This window comes from Pseudorca crassidens, chromosome 20 (assembly GCF_039906515.1).
Source record: "Pseudorca crassidens isolate mPseCra1 chromosome 20, mPseCra1.hap1, whole genome shotgun sequence".
NCBI lineage: Eukaryota > Metazoa > Chordata > Mammalia > Artiodactyla > Delphinidae > Pseudorca > Pseudorca crassidens.
The window spans coordinates 26,252,863-26,280,523 of NC_090315.1; the positions used below are offsets into that span (position 1 = coordinate 26,252,863).

The window sequence follows — 27,661 nt, forward strand, 5'->3', positions numbered from 1 at the left end:
ATTAATGACTCCTCTGTAATATAACTGTCTAATAACATTTGGCTATTCACGCTTTGCTAGGAAGTGGAGTAAGACCACAGAGTATTTGGTAACAATAAGATCTGTCTACAAGCAGAAAGGATAATTAGGCCAGGCCTTTTTTGAATAACACTAAGGCATGTTATTGTCTCTGGCAGTGGCTTTCAAACTTTTTTGATCACAGCCCACAGTAAAAACTACGTTTTATGTCACCACCCAGTAAGGACACAGATACACAAACCCTAAAATAAAGCTTTCGTGAAACAATACTAAATGTAGGATACACTTGATATTTTCTACCTTTTATTCTTTTAAATAAAAAGCCCTTAACAGAACCCATTAAATTCATTTCATGATCCACTAATGAGTAGTGACCTTTAGCTGCTCTATAAGAAAACCAGGGTTACAGTTTCTGAAGTATTCATATGTGGTCGTTCTCTTCGTAGAGTGGAAAGTTCTCTACTAGTGGGGCTGTATGGGTTGGAAGGTATAGTTTAACCAAGTAATTTTTCTTTAGACTTCAACATGCTTAATTAACATTTAAACTAGTAATTTTCATCCTTTAAAATTTGGGGCAGGTTTTCATAATAGTACTTCCTAAATCAATTAAATTAAGTGCCACTTCCCTGTTTAGAACATATATTTATGCATGAAATATAGCATATGTGTGAAATCTTTTAAAAATATTTATGATTACTTATTATTAACATATTTCTCAAATTAAAAGCAATATATGATCAGTGTATAAACTAAAATGCAAAAAATAAAGAACAAAATCCCACAACCAAGAGGTATTCCTGGTAACGTTTCTATGTCATTTTGTTTCTATATTTTTCCTATACATGGGTTCACTTAAAAACTCCACACCCACACCCACACAATTTGGATTACGCACACAGATGTGCCTCCTTCCCAAGTGTTATACCATAAACATCTGTTCATTTCATCAAAAATTATTCTAAAATATTTTGTAGGCTGGAAATTATTATAAGATATCATAACTTATTATTTCTCAATTGTTAGACATTTAGATTTTCCCAGTTTGCTATAGTCTTTTATCTTTGTTTATGATTTTTTGCAATGAAAATGTATGCGTTCATTTGATTTATGCATTTATCTTTTCTACAGATATTTTCTACTTTGCGTTTATGCTTACAAATTCCTTCCTAATCCAGGGAAGAAGTAAATATATAATTGAGTGAGAATAAACTCAATGTTCCATTATTGTTTTGGAGTAAATTAAAAAGCAATCATGCTAAGGAAATATTTTTCCATTTACTTAAAAAAACAGCAATGTGTAGTGAATATTATTGAATGGGTTTTTAGCATCTAATAAGATATCCTACTAGGTACCAATGCCTAGTTTGTAGTAGAGATTCAATAAATATATATTGTGAACAACAATCACTGATTAAAAAATATCTTCTATATCTAATCTTTGGTAGGTTTCAATTTGCTGTAAAATTTATCTTTTAAAAATAAAAAGGGGGCTTCCCTGGTGGTGCAGTGGTTGAGAGTCCGCCTGCCAAAGCAGGGGATGCGGGTTCGTGCCCCGGTCTGGGAAGATCCCACATGCCGCAGAGCGGCTGGGTCCGTGCACCATGGCCGCTGAGCCTGCGCATCCGGAGCCTGTGCTCCGCAATGGGAGAGGCCACAACAGTGAGAGGCCCGCGTAACGCAAAAAAAATAAAATGAAATAAAATAAAAAAATAAAAAGGACTAAAAGTAGTAAATAGTTATAGAAATGTACCAAATAGGAAGTGAATCTCTTGAAATCTTGCTCTTCCAAGATAAATGTTTACAGTTTGATGAGTATTTTTCTAGATTTTTTTCTATGAAGTGAGAATTATTCATTTAACTGCACAAAAATATATCACATAGATCTTTACTGTTGTATTGTTATATTGAAACCCCCCCCCAGCAAATTATCCAGTTACTGTATCTACATACAAAACAATTCCAAAAGAAACTAGAACTAAGAATGAAATTTTACCATTTGCAACAACATGGATGGACTTTGAGCATATTATGCTTAGTGAAGTAAGTCAGATAGAGAAAGACAAATACTGTATGTTTCTACATATATGGAATCTAAAAAATAAAACAAACAAATGAATACAACAAAACAGAAACAGACTCATAGATAGAGAACAAACTAGCGGTTACCAGAGGGAAGAGTGGTGGTGAGAGAGGCAAGACAGGGGATGGGAATTAAGAGTTAAAAACTACTAGGTATAAAATAAATAAGATACAAGAATATAATGTTCAGCACAGGAAATGTAAGCAATATTTTATAATGACTTTAAATGGAATATAATCTATAAAAATATTGATTCATTATGTTGTACACCTGAAATTAATATAACACTATAAGTCAACTATACTTCAATTAAAAAAAATTAGGACTAGCTAGATGAACAGACATGGAAAGATTTACACAATATACATTATATGAAAAAGAAAGAGGGAGGCAAATCTTTAAAAAATTGATTTACTGTTATGATATTAAAGAAATTTTCCCCATTTTAAACCATCAGTGCATTCCCGAGGTAATCACCTACTTGATGGTCTTAAGTAAGTAATTCTTTCAAAATACAGATGAATTTAAATTGTTAGTATTTTAGATAGCAGTTTTGATTGATAATTCACCAGTCAGCTAAGTTTTTGCTTTTGGGTATAATGGCGTTGTATACTAGCCATAAAATTATACTAGCTTTATGAAGTTATACTAGCTTCATGAAATGAAATAAGTAACTTGATCTTTTTTCCCCCTGCATTCCGAAACATCTAATCTAGAACTAAAATTATGTGCATCTTGAAAGTCTCAAAGTGTTAACTGATAAAAAATAAAACCCGCTGGTCCTGGAATCTTTTATATACAGTTTAATATATATATGAATTAAAATGTAAATAAGTAATTTGTTCAAATCAACTATATCCAGATTTATTTTAAGTTTCCTTGACTGACAGTGGTACATTAATGTATTTGACTATACAGTTGACCCTTGCATAACACAGGTTTGAACTGCACAGTTGCACTCATATGCAGATTTTTCTCAATAGTAAATACTACAGTACTATACAATTCACACTTGGTTGAACTGGAGGATACGGAGGAATGAGGGCCAACTATAAGTTATAGGCAGATTTTTAACTACACAGAGGGTTGGCGTACCTAACCTCCCATGTTGTTCAAGGGTAAGCTGTAATTGAGTCTGTAAATTTCTCCTTGAATTTTTCAGTTTTTGTTTCATGGAATGTTTCTGTGCTGATGCAGTAGCATGATGACAGTATTACATGTGTACAGTTAGCTTAAAAGGAAATGCACTCTGGTATGTTATGTTATGCCATTATATAAAATGAAAATGGCTATATAATGAGTTCTTCCCTTTTTTTAGTTCATTTAACAATGGAGAGTAACAGTAGCTCTGTTTACACGTACTTCTTCATGGTTAGGACTCTAGCACTCTCAAAGAAGCATATGAATTGTTAGGATTCCTTTTCCTCCTGAGAGAATTGAAATGTTCACAGTTGTATTTATGGTGATTTGGATCGTATCTCAGCCAGCTAGCCATCTGTCAAGATCAGACATCCTTTGCTTAGTCTTATTTCTTCCCTTTTGTCTTGATTGATTGCATTTCCCTTTATTCAAATGTAAAACAAGATTTTTCTTTATAATCATATATCAAAACATATGATTACATAATATTATATAAATCTGTATAATATTCCACATATGAAAAAACTAGGATTTTCTAGTTTTCTAGTCCACATATGAAGAAGCTAGGATTAATCTAGGAGTAGATTGGAGTCCTAATTTTTACTTCTTCTAAGACGAGCTCTGTTAACTAATTTACTATTTCATACTTTGATCAAGATAACTGAAGTAAATGCTCCCAATCTCTCTGTTACTTCAACTGAAAAATAAGGATAATTATGTGGCTCCATACAACAGGGATATACGAAGAATTTAATGTTAATATATTTGTCATGAGGACCTTTTGTAATCTACTGATGTAAGTATACAGAAAGACAACATATAATATAAAAAGTGAAGATTTTATAAAGAATGTGAAAACATGATGATAATTTTTGTCATCCAGTTTACTTCATTAATATATTGATTAAAGGTGCTATTATGCATATCAAGTCTTACCTGAACCATTTTTCAGATATCCATTTGCATCTACAGTTGTATACATGATATAAGGTCCAGGCTGATTCACTCCAAAGGGCTGCAATAACAAAGAAATAGTTAAGCCTTGGAAAGTAAGTGCATCATTTGAAGTTTCTGGCAAATCTATTACAAAAAGTAAACACTCCTCCATAAAATTCTTACATAGATGGCAGTTACTTAGAGAACATGTTCATAAATAGATAACCAGTGTTATCTATTAAAAACACCCTGTATTAGTAGAAAATTCTTAACACTTTAAATGATTTGATAGTTGTATTTATACAGTTCATTAATTTTATTAGATATTTCTAAGATCTAATCATGTCTTTTTCTTATTACATAAGGATAAGTATTTTAGGCAAAATTTTCTTTACGACTTTTGGTCCCACCTGGAATAGTTTTATTATGACATTTCTGTTGAACATAGCATTGCTTTTCCCTTCTGGAACAGACTGGGCATAGTTTACATTTTCTCAATAAATAAAATTTCTCAAAAATAAATAAAATCCATCCATAATAATCATAAAAGAATAAAAAATATTGCTGAGTAGTTCCAAAACATTTTTATCTCCTGCACTAGACTTAGAGAATACATTATTTTCCACTCAAGGAAAACATCACTGGCAGAGCCTAGTTACAATGGTGAGGTTTATCTCCAACTTGTGTATTGTTCCCTATTTCTGGAACATTCCTCACACCTTGATACAATGATTTATTCCCTTTAGAAATCAAAGTTAATTAAATGGGGTACAAAGAAACCAATGTCTGCAATGGGTATCCTAAGAAGAGATGAGAAAATGATCAAGAAATGCTTTGAACACTTTGCAGAATTAAAAATTCTACTGTGCTTCCCAATAAAGTAGGGAAAAGTTAATAAAGAAGTTTAGATAGTTTAATTATGCACTACAAATGATTTCCTTCAAGATGACAGACAAGAAATTAATTAATTTCATTGATTCTACAATAATCTGATTGATATTTTAAGAACTTTAGAAATCCATTTGTTTCAATGACCATGAGAAAACAGGTTGCTACAAGAATGGAATTACTCATAAGATATTACTAATTGAATAAGTTTCATAATAGACTATCACACAAAAAATAAAAGCAAACTTGTTAATGAAGTACTTTTATGTAGAAAGAAGAATATTATGCTTTGTACAACATACTACTTCCATGAAAGAATTACCAAAATTCTATATCTATATTGCTGTTTGTAGATAGGCAAAAGAAAGCATTTTTCTTTAGATATGCATGTTTTTAAAAAAATTAAAGTATAATTGAAAAAGTGAAGTATATTGTGTTAGTTTCAGGAGTACAGCATAGTAATTCAGCTATTTTTTCCCATATATTCCTTTAAAGGTTATTAAAAACAAGATATTGAATAAAATTCCCTGCTTCCTCTCTCCTCTGGTAACCTTAAGTTTGTTTTCTACGTCTATGAATCTGTTTCTGTTTTTTATATAGATTCATTTGTATTATTTTTTAGATTCCACATAGAAATGATATCTTGTCTTTCTCTTTCTGACTTACTTCACTAAGTATAATATTCTCTAGGACCATCCATGTTACTGTAAACGGCAATATTTCGCTCTTTCTTATTGCTGAGTAATATTCCATTGTATGTATATACACCACATCTTCTTAAGCCAGTTGTCTGTTGATTGGGTTATTTATTGTACATGTTTTGGCTATTGTAAATTGTACTGCTATGAACACTGGGGTACATGTATCTTTTTGAATTAAAGTTTTCATTTTTTCCAGATATATACCCAGGAGTGGAATTGCTGGATCATATGGTAGTTCTATTTTTAGTTTTTTAAGGACCCTCCATATTGTTTTCCACAGTGTCTGCACCAATTTACATTCCCACCAACAGTGTAGGAGGGTTCCCTTTTCTCCACACCCTCTCCAGCATATACTATTTGTAGACTTTTTGATGATGGTCATTTTGACTGGTGTGAGGTGATACCTCATTGTAGTTCCGATTTGTATTTCTCTAATAATTAGTGATGTTGAGCATCTTTTCACGAGCCTGTTGGCCACCTGTAGGTCTTCTTTGGAGAAATGTCTACTTAGGTCTTCTGCCCATTTTTTAATTGGGTTGTTTTTTTGCTATTGAGCTGTATGAGCTGTTTGTATATTTTGGAAATTAAGTACTGGTTGGTCACATCATTTGCAAATATTTTCTCCCATTATATAGGTTGTCTTTTTATTTTGTTGATGGTTTCCTTTGCTGTGCAAAAGCTTTTAAGTTTGATTAGTTTCCATTTCTTTTTCTTTTTATTTCTTTTGCTTTGAGAGACTGATCTAAGAAAATGTTGCTATGATTTATGTCAAAGAATGTTTTGCCTATGTTCTTTTCTGGTTTTATGGTGTCATGTCTTATATTTAAGTCTTTAAGCCATTTTGAGTTTATTTTTGTGTATGGTTTGAGGAGTGTTGTAATTGATTTGTATGCAGCTGTTCAGCTTTCTCAACACCACTTGTTGAAGAGACTGTCTTTTCTCCACTGTATACATATATATATTTTTCATGTTGCTTCTGAAATCCCCAGTTGTTTAATTTTTATATAGAATCTAGGTCTCTTAGATCCATAAAATAAATCTATAGGCAAGAAGCCTATAGGGAATTACCATAAATTAGCTGGGCTAATGGAATAAATAAAAGGAAAGTTTTCATCTAATTATCTGGACAACATAGACAGTGTTAAGCCAACTGTCTAATCTTATGGCTCTAACACTTGTTAATTAGCATAACTGCTTGAATTATCTCCCTTAATAAATTTAATTTTTAGTGAAATTGACCCTAAAACACTCCTTTTGGAGGATAAAATAGAGCTGGTGTGGAAGTCTAAATAAATTTTATACTTTTTTTATTCAGTTATCCTATTTTACGAGCAAGTGGAATTTCTAAGTCTTTCTGTGAATTTAGTCTCTTCTGATGTCATGATCAAATACCATCAAAACGCAGTGTCCCAGCTAGAGAAGTGAGGATTGTGTTCAGGCACTGAATATTGGTAGAGCTTTAAGTGAAGAATTCACTGTGCATTTATAGCATTTACCAGGTCTCAATGAACTGTCTTTAGTATTACCCTGATCTCAGTGAATATGCTGAGAATTTTAGATTCCTAGAAACAATCATAATAATAGCCAAAGTTTATTGAACATCTACAGTATGCCAGATACAGTAGTAACAACTTTATATGCATTGGCTCAACAGTCTGTTTTATCCATTTTCGAGATGAGAAAAATGAGGGCTTTGCACAGGGCCCCATGTCTAGTAAGTAGCAGTTAGGAATCAAACGTAGGTAGTCTGGTTTCAGGGTCCACACTCTTAAACATTGTGCTGTACTGACAGGCACTGATAATAAAACTGGAACCAAGCACTTTTTGAAATGAATATATGGCATTTTCACAAAAACATGAAGCTGTATTTATAATTCTTCAGGATGCTGGCAGTTCAACCTGTGTAGCATTTAAAAGCTCTTTAAAATAACTTTATAATTTGGTCTTATCCCACAAATTGAACACTATTATCACTGTCCCCCAAAACACACCTTTCCTGTATTTTTGGGATTCTTTGACCTTCAAAGTAGGATATGCTTTCTTGGCTCCCTTGCATGTGAATAATTGCTGCAGTTGATAGGACAACCTGGGTAGCTTTTAAGCTACATATGAATAAATTTTGAATGGGACGCTCTCTCAAAGGGATTTTTCTTATAGAATCCAAGGCAATTGGATTGTAGCCCAAGGCAATCCCTGCAGGGGTTGGTTCCAATTTCCCATGCTTGCTGATCCTGCACATACATCTCACAGAAAACTGTGCGATGCTAAATTTTAGCTCCTTCGGCTTCTGTGACTTAAAGTAGTTTTCCATGCTGGTACTTCTTCCTGGGGTAGTGTGTATGTTCAGTAAAGAGTCCTGTTGGAAGAATTTGTGTTGGGCCATTACTTTCCTTGCTTCAGATGGGATGGAGGCCTCCCACAGCACACGCACTCCCTGAAGCCAATGGACTGGTGGGAGCTTCAGGAAGCAAAAAAAAAGCCCACCCAGTTTCTGGGGTGGGGTGGGACCTGGATTCATTTATTAATCAGGAGTTCTTGAGACAGGATGGACCGTAACCCATTGTTGTCCCCAGGAAAGAGTCTTTAAGAACTGCTCACTTTGGACCGTTCTTTAGAGATACTCAACACAGGTCTTAATTGATATGAAACCTCTCTGTGATTCCTCCTCTGTCCGGTTGTCACTCTGAGATGACAGAACCCGAACATTCTCAAATTTATTAGCACAAACCCACAGCACGCTGTAGAATGAGAGAGAGAGAGAGAGGTGAAGAAGAAGAGGAAAAGGAGGAGGAAGGCAGAGGGGGCGTGGGAGGAGGAGGAGGAGGAGGAGAAAGGGGAAGAGGAAGAAGAAAAGGGGGGGAGGGGAGAGAGAGAGGCGTTAAATCAGGAGCACACCCATCACATGCAGACAGGATGCAGTGGAGGCAGCAGGCTTGTGGCTGTCAGTGATTGGTCAGGTTCTTGCAGTCCAGGAATATTCTGGTTTTCTTTCTTCCTCTCTTCACCTGCGTCTGATAAGTTTAGAAGCTGAGGAGGGAGGCAAAGGCTATTGTACTAGCTTTTGGTCCCTCCAGCTTCCATTGTATATTCTTGCCTCCTCTGTAGTAGATTAACTGACCATAGGTGGGTGGGCTCATTTCTGGACTCTCTATTCTATTCCATTAATCTGTGTGTCTGTTTTTGTGCCAATACCAGGTTGTTTTGATTATTTTAGCTTTGTAGTATGGTCTGAAGTCTGGGGGGGTTATACCTCCAGATTTATTGTCCTTTCTCAGGATTGCTTTGGCAGTTCTGGGTGTTTTGAGCTTCCATATAAATTTTAGGATTATTTGTCCTAGTTCTGTGAAAAATGTCATGGGTGTTTTGATAGGGATCACATTAAATCTGCAGATTGCTTTGGACAGTATGGCTGTCTTAACATTATTAATTCTTCCAATCCAAGAGCATGGGATATCTATCCATTTGTTTGAATCATCTTCAGTTTCTTTATCAGTGTTCTATAGTTTTCAGCATATAGATTTTTCACCACCTTGGTTAAGTTTATTCCTAAATATTTTATTTTTTTGAGGTAATTTTATTTTATTTTATTTATTTTTTTGCCGTACGCGGGCCTCTCCCTGCTGTGGCCTCTCCCGCTGCGGAGCACAGTCTCTGGACGCGCAGGCTCAATGGCCATGGCTCACGGGCCCAGCCGCTCCGCGGCATGTGGGATCCTCCTGGACCGGGGCACAAACCCGCATCCCCTGCACCGGCAGGCGGACTCCCAACCACTGCGCCACCAGGGAAGCCCTTGATGTAATTTTAAATGGGATTTTTTTTTAACTTTCTCTTTCTGATATTTCATTATTAGTATAAAGAAATGCAACAGATTTCTATATATTAATCCTGTATCCTGCTAACTTGCTGAATTCATTCATTTGTTCTAATAGTTTTTCTGTGGAGACACTAGGGTTCTCTACATAGAGTATAATGTCCTCTCAAATAGTGACAGTTTTACCTCTTCCCTTCCAATGTGGATAGCTTTTATTTCTTTTTCCTGTCTGATTGCTATGGCTTGGACTTCTAATACTATGTTGAATAGAAGTGGTGAGAGTGGGCATCCATGTTTTGTTCCTGAATTTAGTGGGAAGGCTTTTAACTTTTCACCACTGAGTATTATGTTGGCTCTGGGTTTGTGATAAATGGCTTTTATTATGTTGAAATACATTCCCTCCCACTTTGGTGAGAGTTTTTATCATGAATGGATTTTCAATTTTGTCAGATGCTTTTTCTGCCTCTATTGAGATGATCATATATGTGGTTTCTGTCTTTCCTTTTATTAATGTGGTGGACCACATTGATTGATTTGTGTATGTTGAATCATCCTTGTGACCCTGGAATGAATCAAACTTGATAATGGTGTATGATCCTTTTTCTGTATTGTTGGATTTGGTTTGCTAATATTTTGTTGACGATTTTTGCATATATATTCATTAAAGATATTGGTCTGTAATTTTCTTTTTTGTAATGTCTTTGGTTTAGGTATCAGGGTGATGGTGACCTCATAGAATGAATTTCAGAGTGTTCCTTTCTCTTCAATTTTTGGAATAGTTTGAGGAGGATAGGTGTAAGTTCTTTGTATACTTGATAGAATTCCCCAGTGAAGCCGTCTGGTCCTGGACTTGTTTGCTGGGAGTTTTTTCTTTTTCTTTTAATTACAGAATCTATTCCACTTCCAGTGATTGGTCTGTTCAAATTATCTGTTTCTTCTTGACTCATTTTGGCAGGCTGTATGTTTCTGGAAACGTGTCCATTTTTTGGAAGGTTGTTCAACTTGTTGGCATATAACTGTTCATAGTATTCTTCTATGATTTTTAATATTTCTGTGCCCCAGTCTGTCTCTGCATAGCTAGACTGAATCTTTTCCCAGATTTCATGCCAAGCTGTGGTGTGGAGTGAGTGGGGCTGGGGTGTTTGCCCCTTTCAGTTGGAAAGGGCAGCAAGGTGGCAGCCACCAGTGCAAGGCTCTCTCTGCCCTGATAGTTGGCAAGCCAGCACATGTGCACTCCTTATGAGTAGAGTCTAGGCTTCTCCAGCCCTTTTGTCCATCTCAGCAGACTTCCCAGCAGGCAAGGGGGTTTGTCTCCTCCATGCAGGACCCCAGGACTGGAATGCCGAGATTGTGGCTCAACTAGCTTGCTCCTCAGGGCAAGGGTCGGCCTGTGTGGACCTTCTCTTCCTTACAGATCCCTCCCAGGGGTGCAGGTCCCAACCCAATGCCTTTTTTTTCCCATCCTACCCGGTTCCACGGAGATCTTTCTTGCAGCTTTGGTTTTCTAGGAGTTCTTCTGCTAGTTTCCAGTTAGTTTCCTGTGGGAATTGTTCCACAGGTAGATGTAATTTTGATGTGTTTGTGGGGACAGGTGAGCTCCAAGTTCTACTCTGCTATCTTGATTCCTGCATATATATGCAGTTTTAAAGCAAATCACAGTTAACTTCATAGTTTAACTTCTATTCAACTATCTTCTTCATGCAATTATTACTTTTTTCTTTATAAGTTTTATCATATACATAAATGTTAAAATATATTTGGTTATGCCTATTTTAAGTTTTTATGTAAATGGAATAATACTATATGTATCCTTCTGTGACTTTTTAAAAAATACATTAATTTGAGACTCATCCATGATTAAGGATGAGTAGCTGTAGTTCACTTTCACGGCTGTAAAGTATTCCACTATATGATTATAGCATAAATATTTTTCATTCTTTTGTTGATCAATGCTTGTTCCCATTTATTTTTTTGCCATGATAAACACTGCATTCTTATGTATGTCACCTGATGTACAAGTGCAAACATTTATCAGGGGTTATGTACCCAGAGGCAGAACTGTGAAGTCATATGATATATGTATCTTCAACTGTACCAGGTAGTGCCTATTCTTTTTCTTACTGAGGTGGTATTACCAGTTTATACTCCCACCAGCTGTAAGTTGCTTCACATGCTTAGCAACAAACATTGCTAATGTGGTATACACTTCTTAACATAAATTATTTCATCTCTCCTAGGTTTGCTTCTTTGTAATAGGGTATGCCTTTTAACACTTTAAACCTGTCTCATTGCAATGAGGCTTGGAGATAATACTTATGAGGCTATATTTATCAGAGTGTTATAACCTCAAATTTATTTTATTACCCATAGTCTAGTCTATGTACTGGAAGATTGGTATCTCGGGCTATAAGTATTGTTTTTTGTGAACCTTCCCAATTATATTCTTGAATATTTTTTTCTAATTCACATTTGGAAAATTTCATACTCCTATTCATAGTATCTTATTTTACAGATGTATATAGGCTTTTCTCTTTTGTCCTATAGTCAATTAAAAACATCAGGTAAGCAAGTGTCTGTTATGAGTCCTAAAGCTGAAGTTAACTTCTCACCATGCACCAGTCATTCTGATATTAAAAGACAAGGTCCAGAAATCCAGACTTGATTCCTCTACAAAGTGGTTCTCTCAAAATGTGGTGCAAAGACCCCTGGAGTCCAAAAATCCCATTGGTAAAAGGGTTGGTAATTAGCAGTGGCACTAAACTATGGGTTATTCAGACTTGGGTATTAGCCAACATTCTCTTGAAAATGACAAACTGAATGTCACTTTTGGGACGATAATTGATAGTATTTGTTGCTACTGATAAAATTTGAGCTTATAAATGAAATTTGAGTTTTGGAAGCCTTGTATCCACCACCATGAGCCTGACACATTAAAACCTAAAAACTTTACTTATGGGATCAGCAGTGATATTAACAAATGTGATTTTAAAATAGTATGTGATGAAACGTGTTAAAATTGGGAAGATATGCATACCTCAGTAAACCAATATTTTCCAAATGGCCAATGCATGATGTTACAAAACCATGCATACATGAAAGATCATTTAAAGTACAAGACAGACCAATGGATTTTGAAGTAATAGAGTAGGGGAGAATCACTTCTAGATCTAGTAAGGACCAAAAAAAGTCTACATAAAAGAAATAAGAACACTGTCAAAAATTGTTAAATTTTTTTTTGCAAGAATCAAGGAGTATCTAAGAAAAACGACTGAATCTCAGTAAAACAGTGTTTATTGTTTTTTAATCTGCCTTATTCCCATAACCCCTCCCCAGCTCTGAAGTAGTCCTGAAGACCAATAGCTTTGCTACTAAGGGAGCTTTGAAAATGAACAGCTTAGCAGCAAAGGGGGGGGCGGATCTCCCTAATGTTCCATCCTCAGAGAATTATCACTATTTGACTTGTCTGGCAGTTCCCTGAAAAGCTACAGTCTCAATATTTGTCTTTATTTGGCCAGACTGAGAGCTTGCTCAGTGTGAACAGCTCTATCAAACTGGAAGTTTATTAAAAACAATCATTAGCAATTGTTTTTATTGATGCTGCCTGAGACAGTGATATCAATTTGGGCTAATAAGCGGTTGATCAAATCTTAAAAGGAAAAATGTGAATGAGATGTTCAAAGGGGACTTTGAAAAGCTCCGACATATTCCTGGAATGTGAATGAGATGTTCAAAGGGGACTCTGAAAACCTCTGATATATTTCTGGGAATCTAGAAGTCCACACATGTGTGTAACCTGTTTTCAGACAAAAGAACTGAGAAGGCCCTAATCTCTCAATCCTTTATTTAAGAAAAACTGTGTCCACTCACAGCTGACAATTAAAACTTACTGAATAAGGATTTCATGGTTATATACAATAAAGAATAAAGACTTCATAGTAATAATCCAGGAAACTCACTGGACAAACAGCAGCAATAACAACAAACTTAAGGGGGGGATTTTCAGGGTGAACACATTATTTATAATGTCCAGTTTTCAACAACAAAAAATTATGAGACACACAAACAGGAAAGTATGTTTCATACAAAGGGAAAAAAAAGCTGTCAATAGAAATTTCCCCCAAGGAAGCACAGATGTTTGACTTACTAGGTAGAGACTTTAAATCAGCTATTATAAATATGTTCAAAGAAAGTAAAGGAAATCATGTAAAGAATTTAAGGAAATTATGAGAACAATATCTCACCAAAATAGAGTATCAATAAAGAGATATAAGTCATACACACAAAAAATCCCACACTAATTCTAGTGTACAATAACTGAAATAAAAAAATTCACTAGAGAGGCTCAATAGATTTAAATTAGCAAAAGAAGGAATCAATAAAATTGAAGATATGTCAATTCAGATTATCCAGTGTGAGAAACAGAAAGTAAAATGAGAAACATAAAGAAAATGAACAGTGCCTCAGAGACCTGTGGGGCACCATCAAGAATATCAACAATAATAGGAGTCCCAGAGGAAAGGAGGGGAGGAGAGGCAGAAAGAATATGTGATGTGAAAATGTCTGAAACTGCCCAAATTTAATTAAATACATGAAACTGCACATCTAAAAGCTCAATGAACACCAAGTAGGATAAACTTGAAGAGATCCACACCAAGGTACATCATACTCAAACTGCTGAAAGCCAAAGAGAGAATTTTAAATGCAACAAGAGATAAGCAACTTGTTATGTACAAGGGAACCTGAATAAGATTAAAGCTGATTTCTCATCAGAAACCCAGGAGTCCAGAAGACAGTAAGATGAATATTTAAAGTGTTGAAAGGAAAAGACAGTCAACCAAGAAATCTAAAAGGTAGCAAAATTATCCTTGAAGAATGAAGGGAAAATTAACACACTGTGAGAAAAAAACTGAGAAAATTTATTATTAACACACCTAACTAACAGGAAATACTAAGGGAGTTCTTCTGGCTGAACTGAAAGTAGACAGGAACTCAAATCCACAGAAATAAATAAAAAGTATCAGTAAAGGTAACTATAGGTAAATTTACTAGATGCTATAAATGTATGTTTGTTTGTAGCTCTTTTCTCCTATCTAATTTAAAACATTACTGCATAAAGTAATAATGAAAAAACCATGTTGTTGGGCTCACAATGCATGAAGATGTAACATGTATGAAAATACAAGCACAAAGGAGGGGGGAGTAAACTGAGGCATATTGGAGCAAAGTCTGTTTATGCTACTGAAACTAAGTTGGTATTAATATGGAGTATATTGTTTTCTAAGTTACAATGGAAACTGTAATTCTGAGAGGAAACACTAAAAAAATAATTTCAAATATAGAGTACAAAAAACAAGGGAATTAAAATCAAATTCTAGAAAATATATAATACAAAAGAGAGCAGTAATGGTGGAACAGAGGAAGAAAAAAGACATAAGACATATAAGGAACAAAATAGCAAAATGGCAGAGATAAATCTACCTAATTAGTAATTATATTAAATGTAAATGGATTAAATAGTGCTACCAAAAGGCAGAGATTAGCAGAATAGATAGAAGAACATGATCCAAGTGTATGCTGTCTATAAAAGATACTTTAAACTCAAAAACAACAAATAGGTTGAAAGTAAGAGCATGGAAAAGATATACCATGGAAATAGTAACCAAATGAGAGCTGGAGTAGCCATACTAATAATAGACACAAACAGACTTTAAGATAAAAATGTTAGTAGAGATAAAAAAGGACAGTTTCATCAATCTATCAAGAACACATAACAATTATAAACATAAATACACCTAATAACACAGGCCTGAAATATATAAGGAATTGATGGGTGAAACAGGTAATTCAACAATAATGGTTGTTGGATACTATTATAATTATTAAAAATACAGCAGTGTCATTAATGGATAGACCAATGAAGCACAAGATCAACAAGGAAAAAGAAGACTTGAACAGCACTAGAAATCAACTAGATCTAGTAGACATGTATAGAACACTGTACCCAACTTTAGTAGAATACATCTTCTCAAGCACACATGAAACATTCTCTAAGGGGAACCATATACGAGACCATAAAACAAGTCCTAATAAATGTAAAAGTACTGAAATTGTACAAAGTATGTTTTCTGATGACAATGGAATTAAATTAGAAACCAACAACAGAAAGAAATTTGAGAAATTCACAAATGTGTGGAAATTAAACAACAGGCTTCTAAATAACCAATGGGTAATGTGACAGAGTTGGAAATGTTCACTGATATAGTTTCAAATTCCACATTACAACTAACCTTTAAGTAACTGTCACTGTTGAGTTTTGGTATACTATCAGTTATCTGAACAGGATATGAAATATTCTCTTTTTCTACTATACAGCTGTGTAAGGCTAAATTTTTTTTTTAATATTTCAACCAAAAGAATAATAAACAATGCAAAAGGAGATATGAGAATCTTTTTTTTTTTTTTTAATGACAGGTACTAAGGAGATTTGAAAAAAATACAAAGGAATGTTACTCTTCACTCATTTTGTATTTTGGAAAATAGTTATTTTTCCATAAAAATAACTTTATTTTAGGTCAACATGTAATAGGTCTATTGTTTTAAAATGATTTAATAAAAACATTTAAAGTTGTTTCAGTTTTTATTTCAAATAGAGTAATACTGATAAACAAAACTCGCTTAAGAAAAACTATTTGGAGTCTTCAGAACAAGAAGTTTGAGAATTGGTACTCTGTATCATGTACATAATGAGTAATTCAATCCCTACTCTGCCTTTCCCAATGGAAATGATATGACTGGTACATGTGCCTGTGTGTTTTGGTTTCTTAACCCTTATGTCATAGCATTAAACATGTTTCAGGATTTTTCTTCCCCCTTAAATAGTGCCATTTACCTCCATATGAGTGTTTAGTACAAAATGTAGTAAATAGGGTTATACCTTCAGCAAGTGCAAAAACTTGGATAACTTTTACTTTGTATCTCTTCTAATACAGTAGAGATGCTAGGAGTATTGCTGTATCTTTTAATACCTTTCACATACCTAGGTTATATTAGTGGTGGTCCAAAGAATTTCAATTTTTATAAATTTATTATTTGGGAAGTGATTGTATCATTAAGGAATTTTCAATTTAAAAGGATTAGGGATTTCTGAAACAATTAATTCCTCTAGTTTAAGTATTTATACCCATACCTTGAATTCCTTTATGAAAACCTGAAAAGCTAATATGCCGGGAATGCAAACTATGGGAATATCAATCAGCAATAACGACAACACATCTGTGAAAATTTCACATAACTTCTTTCTTACTTCTCTGAAATACTTTTCTTAATTCTTATAGACTGAATGTTTATGCCTCCCCAAAATTAATACGTTGAAGCTCCAATCACTAATGTGATGATATGTGGAAGGTAGTTAGGGTTGGAGTCATGAGGGCAGGGTCCTCATGATGGCACTAGTGTCCTGATAAGAAGAGACACCAGAGAACTTGCTCTCTCTCTCTGTCTCCCCCTGCGCACAAAGCTAGGACAGGCCATGTGAGCACACAGTGAGAAGAAGCAAGCCAGGAAGAGGGCCTTCAACAGAACCTGACCATACTAGCACCCTGATCTCGTGATCCTGGACTTCCAGCTTCCAGAACTGTGAGAAAATAAATTCCGATTGTATTTTGTAAAGGCAGCTTGAGGTGATTAAAACAAAAATTTAAAGGCTTGTGAGTTATTCCAAATATTTCATGTCATGAGAATATTTTAGGTATTAGCTTTCCAAATTTTGAAACTAAGAATGTAGTTTTTAGAGTCAGAGAATCTGGGTTCAAATTATTCCTCTTCCACTTATTTTCTGTATAACCTTGGGCAAATTATTTAACTTTCAGTTCCCTCTACTTAAATTAGGGATAATCATAGTACCTATCTCATCGGATTGAAGTAAAGATTGAGTAAATATGTGTAAAATAATTAGATCAGTGCCTGGCACACAGTAAGTGCTCAATATGTATGCACTATTATCTTTTTACTTTGGCCAAATAAATTAATGTCTTTTTTGGTAGTGATATCTCATTTTCAATTATGTTGAACTACGAGTGAATAAAATTATTTTGATCAAAACAGAAACATTTATCAAGTTAACATTCATTTTCTTTAGTGTACTGTAGGATTCTAAAACTACAGGAATAATTTATTTGTAAGAATGTACGTTTGGATGAAATTCCACTTCTGAGTATACATAATTGCTGTGTAAGAAGACAAGGTTGTTAGCTTACAGTAATCCCTTTTCTAGAAGTCCAGTGCTGTGGTTTTCAGACTTTAGCATATATCAGAATCTCCTGGAGGGATTATTAAATTATAGATTCACTGGCTGCATACCAAGGTGTTCCTATTTGGTAGATCTTGGTGAGGCCTAGGAGTGTGCATTTCTTACAAGTTCCCAGGAGATGCACTGATGCTGGTGGTTTGTTGCGGAGCACAGGCTCAGGATGCGCAGGCTCAGCGGCCATGGCTCACGGGCCCAGCCTATCCGCGGCATGTGGGATCTTCCTGGACCGGGGCACGAACCCACGTCCCCTGCATCAGCAGGTGGACTCTCAACCACTGCGCCACCAGGGAAGCCCTCTGGTTGCTTTTTGAAGGATGGCTCAGATGACTCCAGTCAGGCCAAAAATGATGATAGCTCAACTAAAGTAACAGGATAGAGAGGAGGAACAGTTAAAGGGAGAGAATAATAATCTAGTAGATTTGAGGGGTGAGGGAAAGGAAAAGGTAACTGAGATAGGGAACATGAGAAGAGGAGTGGGTTTTTGTGGGGACACACTAGATTTCAGTTTTAGAGGTCCCTGTAAGACACTCAGATATAAAGGTCTGAAGCTTAGGAGAGACAGCTGGTAAATAGATTTGGGAGTAATCAGTATTACAAATAGAAAAAAAAGAAAAAGTCAGGGGAGAGACTGAAATACTTCAAGAGTACACATAGAGTGAGAAGAGAACTTAGGATGGAACCCTGAGACACAGCAACATTTAAAGGATGGCCAGAGGAAAAGTCCATAAAGGAACCTGGGAGAATGGCCAGAGAAGTAAAAGGGGATCAAGGAAAGGAGAGCGTAAAGGAAGCCAAGGAAAGGGAGTGTTCCTAAAATTGGTCAGCAGAATCAAGGGTAGTTTTCAGTGGCGTGACGCCAAAGGCTTGATTACAACAGCGGGTTAAGGATATGGAAGTAAACTGGAGAGATCCTACTGTACACAACTCAAGAAGTTTGGCTGGAAGAGCAAACAGGGATTAGGCAGTGGCCAGAGGGGATGTGGGGTTTTGGAAGGTACTTGTATATGCATTTATATATAGGAGAGATTTGTGCATTCTTAAATGCTGAAGAGAAGGCACTGACAGGGAAGTGGAGTTGAATACACAGGCCAGATAGAATAGGCAATGGAATGAGGTCCCTGAGAGGTATGTAGGACCCACAGCATAATTGGTGCATTAATTTTTAGTCAAGGGAAAAAGGAAAAGAGATGGGTGTGGATGAACGGATTACATTTTAGTGCTACAGAAGGCAACTGACAAACTGTTAAGCACAAGGTCCTGTGCTAGGTTCTATAATACACTGGCAAGCAAAACTGATACTATCTCTGCCCTCATGGAGGTATTTAAAAGGAATGTGCACAGACTCTTTTTGTATATAGAGTATTAAAGGACTACTTCTAAACTCTTCTGCTGTTCAAACGGAAAAGTACTCATCTGCTTGCTTGTAAACTCATAATTTATAAAGTGGGAAAAGGCACCAGGCTTTGGTAAAAAGAATCACCAAGTGACAGGGAAAGAAGCTATAATCTCCACTAACACAGAGGAAGGCCAAAATATGCCTTACGCTGAGGATAAAAAATTCAAAAAATTATCTGAGTATTTAAAGAAAAAAATAGGAAATAGGAATATATTCTTCTGATTCACAGATGTTTATGGTAGCTTTCACTGAAAATATTGATATCCTCCATATTCAGATTTCATAAATTCTGTGATATGTAATAAAAAAGATTTAATATGTATTAGATAAGAAAATAAGACAAGAAAAAATCAAGAAGTCAAGTAGACCTCTAGTCCTATTCTGAAGGCAGACAGAACACCAACATTTCTCAAATATTTGGAAGTCACTGTCCTTACTAATAAAGGGATGTTATAGAGGCAGGGAAGAAACATTAACATTGACAAATAACAGCAGATACATTTTTTGAATATTTATTGTGTATTAGGCCTCCACTGTGATTTACCTACATTAATTCTTCTAATCTTAATAAAGGTGGGAGTGTGGTAAGCAGAAAAATCATGCCCTAAAGAGGTTCACATCCTAATTCCCAGAACCTGCTAAATGTATTTCCTTATGTTGAAAATGGACTTTGCAGATGTGATTAAGGATCTTTTTTTCTCTTAAAAATATGGAACACTTCATGAATTTACATGTCATCCTTGCACAGGGGGCATGCTAATCTTCTCTGTATCCTTCCAATTTTAGTATATGTGCTGCTGAAGCAAGCATCCATGATTAAGGATCTTGAGATGGGGAGATTATCTTGGATTATCAGGGTGTGTGGGCTCAATGTAATCACAAGGGTCCTTATAAGTGAATGAGGAAGGAGAGATGGGTTAGGGTCAGTGATTGGAAGATGCTGCACTGTTGGGTTTGGAGATGGAGGAAGGGGCCATGAGCCAAGGAATGTAGGTGGCTTTAAGACATGAAAGGCAAGGGAATGGATTCTCCCCAAAGCCTCCAGAAGGAATGGAGCCCTGCAGACACCTCGATTTTAGCTCATGAAGCACAGTCAGTGTTCTGACCTCAAATGTGTAAGAATAAATCTGTGTTGTTTTAAGCCACTAATTTTATGGTTACTTTGTTAGCAGCAATAGGAAACTAATCTACGTGGGTACTATGACTTTCCCCATTATACTGATGTGGAGAAAGAGACTTAACAAGGGTTAAGTAATTTCCCCAAAGTTACTGCAGATAGTTGAAGAAATTCCCATTTTACATTCTTATTTTCTCTTTGAGGTAGGAGGCAAGGTGAATTTCTAAGAACTGGAAGTTGGGATTGGCTGTAAGGGAAAATTGGGAAGAACATAAAATAGTTCTTATGAAGAATAAGAATTGCTAGCGTCATATGTAAAGTCCTTATCTCACAGTGAGGTATTTACAGAATATAAGATATGATGAATTTGCCTTAAAATAATCTAAGAGGGGCCGCAAGGGGGATAAGCAGTAGGTGGGGGCATAGGTGAAATAAGACTGGGCATATGAGGATAGTGTTAAAAGCTGGATGGTAGCATGGGCACAAGAAGTTTTATTATACTAGTGTATATTTTTATATGTATTTAAAAATTTTCCAAAAAAAGTTAAAAAATGAATTCACGGTAAAGAGCAATAAATGTCACAGAGGAAAATATCTTGAAAAAGTCATGAAGTAAGAAAACAAAAACAACTTTTAAAATAAAGCTACACTGACAGAGAACCTATCAGTGGTGCCTGAGGAAGAGTGGGATAGGGAAGGAGGTCAAGGAAAGTGGGAAGGAGGGATAGCCAAGGGGCACAAAAAAACTTTTGGATATGATATATTCATTATTTTGACATTAATTATCTATCATCTACATATCTCCATTAAGAAGGTATAGTGTATACATACATATACACTATATATGTCATAACATCAAATCGAATATATTAAATATGTGCAGTTTATTGCATGTCAATTATACTGCAATAAAGCTGTAAGAAATTAACAAACAAAATAAAGCAATACTGATAAAAATGCAAGGAGAGCTTCTTTCTGGCCCGACACGTAGAGTTTGGAAGTCATCACTGCTGTACTCACAACAAAAAAAGCTGAAGAAACTGAAAATCAACTCTGCTTTGACCCATCAGAGAACTAAGGTCATAGAGCAAACTGCTACCCTGAAAACTGGAGAGGTGGATACAGAGAATCACAGCTTACTGGGAGCAGAAGCCCAGAACCAGAAGACTGAAACTAGAGCCAGTACTGGCAGGAACACTTAAACTGTGATTGTGACATTACTGAAGAATCAGTGTGAACTAGTTTGAGAGTTCAAAACTCTGGGGGAGAAAGCGAGGCAGTCTTAGGGGAGCCACACTTTTGCAAGTTTTCCCTCCAGGAGTTCCATCAAATTCTCAAGAGGAAGATTGGGGGAAAAAACCCTCATGCTTCTAGCACAGAGAGGAAAGTAACCAGTTAAAAATATGCCCAGAGCTCTCTGTTCTCCTTCACAACAGCTTGCCCTTAAGGAAACCTATTTTACTAGAGATTAAGTAACTTGGGATTTACCAAAAACTAATCAACCCGAGGGAAAGGAAATACCTAACTTCAGCCCCCTCTAGCCTCCCTGTTTAACCTATAGAGGAGGGCAAGCTGAGAAGCACTTTCTTCAAGTCACAGCCCACACAGGCTCACTAAAAAACTGAGACACAGGATGATAGGATGCTTCTCCTACCATAGTCTTATATCTCACCACCACATCAACTGGGCTCCTGTCTAATAATGAGATTACAGTTAAAAGAACTGCAAACCTCAGACCCATTTAAAAGGAAGTCTGTAGGGTGACACAAAGACAACAGAAGAGACAAAAGAAAGACAATAGAGGAAAATTTTGCCTCTTGACAGCATAGCTACTGCAAACAGTAACACAGTCTAACTCCTAGCAGATAAACATAAAACCTCATAGTGAAGGCTTATCTACCACAGTTCCTTTCACCCAATACATCATGTCTGGCTCTCAAGAAAAAAATTTTAAGCCATGCTAAAATGCAGAAAACAAAGTTTGAATAGACAAAGCAAGCATCAGAACCAGACTCAGATACAGCAGGGATGTTGGAATTATCAGACCAGAAATTTAATATTTAATATGATAAAGGCTCTAATGGAAAAAAGCAGAGAACATGCAAGAAAAGATTGTTAATGTAGGCAGAGAGATGGAAACTCTAAGAACGAATCAAAAGGAAATGGTAGAAATAAAAAATACCGCAATAAAAATGAAGAATGCCTTTGATGTGCTCATCAGTAGACTGGACACAGAAGATGAAAGGATCAGTAAACTTGAAGATATATCAATAGAAACCTCGAAAACTGAACTGCAAAGAGAAAAACTAATGAAAATTTGGAAAAGAATATCCATGAACAATTACACAAAGGTTACATACACAAAGGTGTAACATATGTGTTGTGGGACTACCAAAAGGAAAAGAAGAAGGGACTTCACTGGTGGTGTGGTGGTTAAGAATCCACCAGCCAATGCAGGGGACACGGGTTCAAGCCCTGGTGCAGGAAGATCCCACATGCTGCAGAGCAACTAAGCCTGTGAGCCACAACTACTGAGCCTGTGCTCTACGGCTCGTGAGCCACAACTACTGAGCCCGTGTGCCAGAAATACTGAAGCCTGCGTGCCTAGAGCCCATGCTCCACAACAACAGAAGCCACCATAATGAGAAGCCTGCGCACTGCAATGAAGAGTAGCCCCCACTTGCTGCAACTAGAGAAAGCCCAGGTGCAGCAAAGAAGACCCAATGCAGCCAAAAATAAATAAATAAATTTATAAAAAAAAAAAGGAAAAGGAGAGAAAAGATCAGAAGAAATATTTGAAGAAATAATATAAGAATTTTCCAAAATTAGTGACAGACATCAAACTGCAGATCCAGGAAGCTTAGAGAACACCAAACAGCAAAAATACCTAAAAATCTATACCTATGCATTTCATACTGAATCAGCAGAAAATCAAAGACACAGAGAAAATCCTGAAAGTAACCTGGGAAAATGAATGGGAGAAAAGGGTGTCTAGGGATCCATATAAGATTATGATACAATTAGGAATGCTCATTTGAGGTTGATGACTATGAATCACTGGTGGTGACAATATTCAGGGCTGTATATTTCTCTTTAGAAATGCCCAGTAGCTTAGATCTAGGAGTGAACAAGAAAGATAGCTGGATTAACAACCCAGGGTTGTAATTTTGCCAGGCAGGTAGAGTAAAAAGAAGAGTGCTTTATGGGAGTTAAAGGTAGTGAAGTGATGGTTGATATACGGTAGCTAAATAACGAGGTAAAGAAAACAGGTTGATACAGGTCAAGAAACAAATAGACTTAAAGTTGAATAGGTATAGTTATAATAACAAGAGTGAGAGGGCTGGAAAAATAGTTTTTGAGAGTTGATGGATGGTACTGAGATTTCAAAAGTAAAACATTTCTGGTAGATAAGGTTCACCACATGGCCACGGGAGTGAGTAGCCATAGTTGAATGAAAATGAAAGACTCTGGGGTTTTCAGCATGGAAATAAAGGAATTTGGGTGAGATTAGTTGCTGATTTGAATATTATTTCCTCTCTCCATATATCAGATAGGTTGCCTGTAGCAGGTGGGAATATATAGGCAACAGAAGAGCATTTATTCAACTCATAATTTAACTCAAGTGATAAAGAATATCATATGGTATGCACATTTTTCCTCTTAGTCTCACACTGGGTCATATCTTACATAACAGACTATGATCAAGTGGATCTGATGTCAAAACAATATGAAGAAACCTCACTTTATCATGAAATAATTTTACAAGTGGGAATACATTTGATATATGGAAAACTGGGGGAGTATAGTGTGGATTTGTTTCTTTTAGGTTGTTATAAAATTGTGATCTATGACATCAGTGGGAAAGGAAAATGATAGATGTGAAGGGCAGTTTGACAGGATCTGAACTTCAAAGAAAGTAATAAATGGATGAATGGGAGGCAGATGTATCAGCTGCAGAAAAGCCCAAAGGTGCTGGACTGTTAGGGTAATCACTGTAAGAATGTGCATGCTGCACTTTACTTACATGACTTTCTAAATGACTCTGTTCTCCATATGATAGAAGTGACTTTTAGTTTAAGATAAGGAGAAGGGGAGCATTAGTGATCTTAGAACTAAAACCTGCCTTAAGCAAACAGCCTTCCCTATCAAATTTTCTGCTAGAACTTGTGGGTAAAATGAGTGGGTTCAATTTCAACTTTTTAAAAGTTCTTTGCTTGACGAGGTAATGAAAGAGCCACATGATGGGAATATGGTCAATCAGAGAAAAGGAGAGGAACAAAGGGTCTGAATATTTCACAAACTGGGTAGACAATACCTGAACAACCAAGTTAATCTTTGGCCTCCAATTAATCAGACTTGCACTTGATTTAAAAAAATAGGCTTTATTTTTATAGCACTTTTAGATTCACAGCAAAATTAAGCGAAAGGTATAAAGAGTTCTGACATACCCTCTGCATCTCTCCTCCTCAGACTCTCCCCTATTATATCTACATTTTTATAATGATATGAAAGCAGACAGGTTTGACCAGGCACTCATATAGTTCACAGTGGATGTGGTGACACAGTCCAGACCTTCCCTTCAGGACTGAGGCAATATTCCCCGAGCTGCTCCAAGTGTTGGTTGCTGATAGCTCACAGCAGCTAGGTTCTTACCTAAAAATTGTTCTCAGCCAAAGGGAGCTGCCTTGTACAAATTATAACCCCTTCCTGGGGACTGCCTGCATGCAGTGTCTAATGCAGAATACAAAGGTATGGCCCTTTTGCTTCAATCTGGGCCATCTTAGAAAAACCAGCCTTGCTTCACATCTGATAGACCTGCTTTCCTCACTACTCCAGAAGCCTTGCTCTCAAGAATAGTCTAGATTAAATCTTTGCGCGCAAATCTCTGGGTCAGGGTCTGCTTCCACATGTCTTAAATATGGGAAGTTTCCCAACCATACATAAAACATTGATAATGAAGCAGTGCTTTAAAGGTGTAGTAAAAATATGACAATATAATCAGAACACCTAGTTCTGTGTTCTAGTTCCACTACTTAATGGCTCTATGATTTTGGATAATTTATTTCTCTGAGCCTCAAGTTTCCTCATCTTTAAATGGGGGATAATTCCTTATGTAACAAGGGTTACTATGAGGGCTCAAATTGGGATATACCAACACCAACACAAACACACACACACATGCTCATGCTTTCAAATATAATGTAATATTCTTATTATAATTTACATGAACTGGCAATTTCAAAACCTAAGCCTAATTATTTTCACATTCTGTTATTTCATGGAAACATTCCATTAGACAGCTAGCCAATATTAAGATTAAACCAAAAAAATTCATTAATTGTTTACTATATGCTTGACCCTGTGCTATGAACGAGGTATACAATGATGGCATGGTTCTTGACCTCAAAGGATTACAGCCTGGGGAGAGGCATTAAATATAAACAGATAAAGTGTGATCAAGTATTACATATGCCAAGGGACTTCCCTGGTGGTCCAGTGGTTAAGAATCTGCCTTCCAATGTAGGGGATGTGGGTTCGACCCCTGGTTGGGGAACTAAGATACCACATGCCATGGGGCAACTATGCCTGCATGCTTTAGAAAGATCCGGTGTGCTGCAACTAAGACCTGATGCAGCCAAATAATTAATAAATAAATAAATAATTAAAAAGGTATTATATATGCCAAAATGGCAGCAGTATGCCCAGAAATAGTGGGAGGTGTGTTCATTTTTCCAAGAGTATCAGAAAAGACTTCATTAAGGAAGTGAACCTTGAGGTGAGACAGTTTTTAGGAAAGGTACTTTATTCCCAGTAAACTTTACTTGAGCACTGAAGGATACTTTAATCACTTCTAAAAGTAACATCAATTTGATTTAACCTATAACAACTATTTTGTGTGTATCTATCATGCAGAGAACTTTCACAGAAATATTTACAACTGAAAGTTAAGGTTACTTACTGTTATCTTACGAGGACATTCATTAGGACAGAGACCACTAAGAACTGTGGAAAAATTAAAAAAAGCCTATTATTACTGTTATAATATTAATATGCCCTATTGATTCATGGTCAAGCAAAAACCAATTCAATTTCTTTAGATCTGAGTAAATTAAATTTCTTTTGTTCACTTTAGGCCAATATTTCAAAAGCCTTTATTAAGCAGTCAAGCTGCTGCCATTTTGTGGAATATATAGATGATATAATTAATTATGGTTATAATATCATACCTACTGTTGGTTCTATTTTCCAACTGGTTAGCTACATTCCAAGGATGACTTAGAATCTGACAGAGAATTGCCAAATGCAAACCAATTAAAATTTATACTGAAAAAACCAAAATAGAACATTTAACACTTCATATCAAACTAGACTATTTCAATTTATCTAGTCAAATTTTCTGGGTAAAAAAGTTTGGGCTCCCTTGATAACTTTTATGGAGAACATAACTATAAAATAATTGATGGGTCTATAACAAAAATAATTTAATGACATATTTATTCTATAATTACCAAAAAAGAAAAGGTTAGGATATCTGAACATTCTTTCTATAACTAACATGTATTTTGAAACATAACTACACTCATGTGAAGTAATTCCTTTATAAGAAGGCAGACTTTATGTGCTATTAAATATGCTATATGTTATAAATTTAAGGAAGACAGCTGATAATACTGTTCAGTAAGCATGAACTGTACCAATAATAATTGTGATTATTGGTTAGTTCAAATATATCTATAGGAAAATTGTTCCTTATGTTGATTTATATTTTACAAATGTGAAATGATAATCATTCTAATACAAATATTATACTTAGGCAGGGTACATAAACTGCAAAGGCATAAGAAATGAACATGACAAATTTCATCACATAAGAAGATACTTGTTTATTTACTATAGTACGTTTATATTAAATTCAACCTGAGGAAACAGTGAAATAAATGTTTCATACTTGCAAATCAGTTTTCAATGTTTAAGTTCCTTACCCCAGCATAGTGCCTAGTTATCACTCTTTTATTCTCAAACACTCCATGACCTTACTTCTCCCTCTCCTTTGTTCCTCTTCCCTCAACTCTGGGCAGACACTGGTACTTCTTTTTCACTTGTCCCCAAATGATTTTCCTAAACCTTCATTAAAACATTATCTTGCTAAACAGTATATTATTTACTCAAAAGTCTGTCTTTGTACCAGTATGTAAGCTCTGCATAGTTTTTTTTATCATTTTTTCAGGCCTAGCCAAATGTATTTGCTCAATAAATACTTGTTAA

At 35.7% G+C, this 27,661-nt stretch overlaps 1 protein-coding gene and 1 non-coding gene across 2 annotated transcripts in view; both read right to left on the reverse strand.

Annotated features, from left to right (window-relative positions):
• ITFG1 (integrin alpha FG-GAP repeat containing 1) overlaps positions 1–27,661 on the reverse strand; it is a 236,755-nt gene that overhangs the window by 30,447 nt on the left and 178,647 nt on the right. The window contains exons 13-14 of the mRNA XM_067718121.1: positions 26,355–26,398; positions 4,175–4,253 (exon numbers count right to left, since the gene is read on the reverse strand). Of these exons, the coding sequence (XP_067574222.1) occupies positions 4,175–4,253; positions 26,355–26,398 (123 nt within the window). The remainder of the gene's footprint in view (positions 1–4,174; positions 4,254–26,354; positions 26,399–27,661) is intronic.
• LOC137215799 (U6 spliceosomal RNA) lies at positions 19,982–20,084 on the reverse strand. Its single transcript, XR_010939433.1, has one exon. It is a non-coding gene; the product is annotated as a U6 spliceosomal RNA (small nuclear RNA).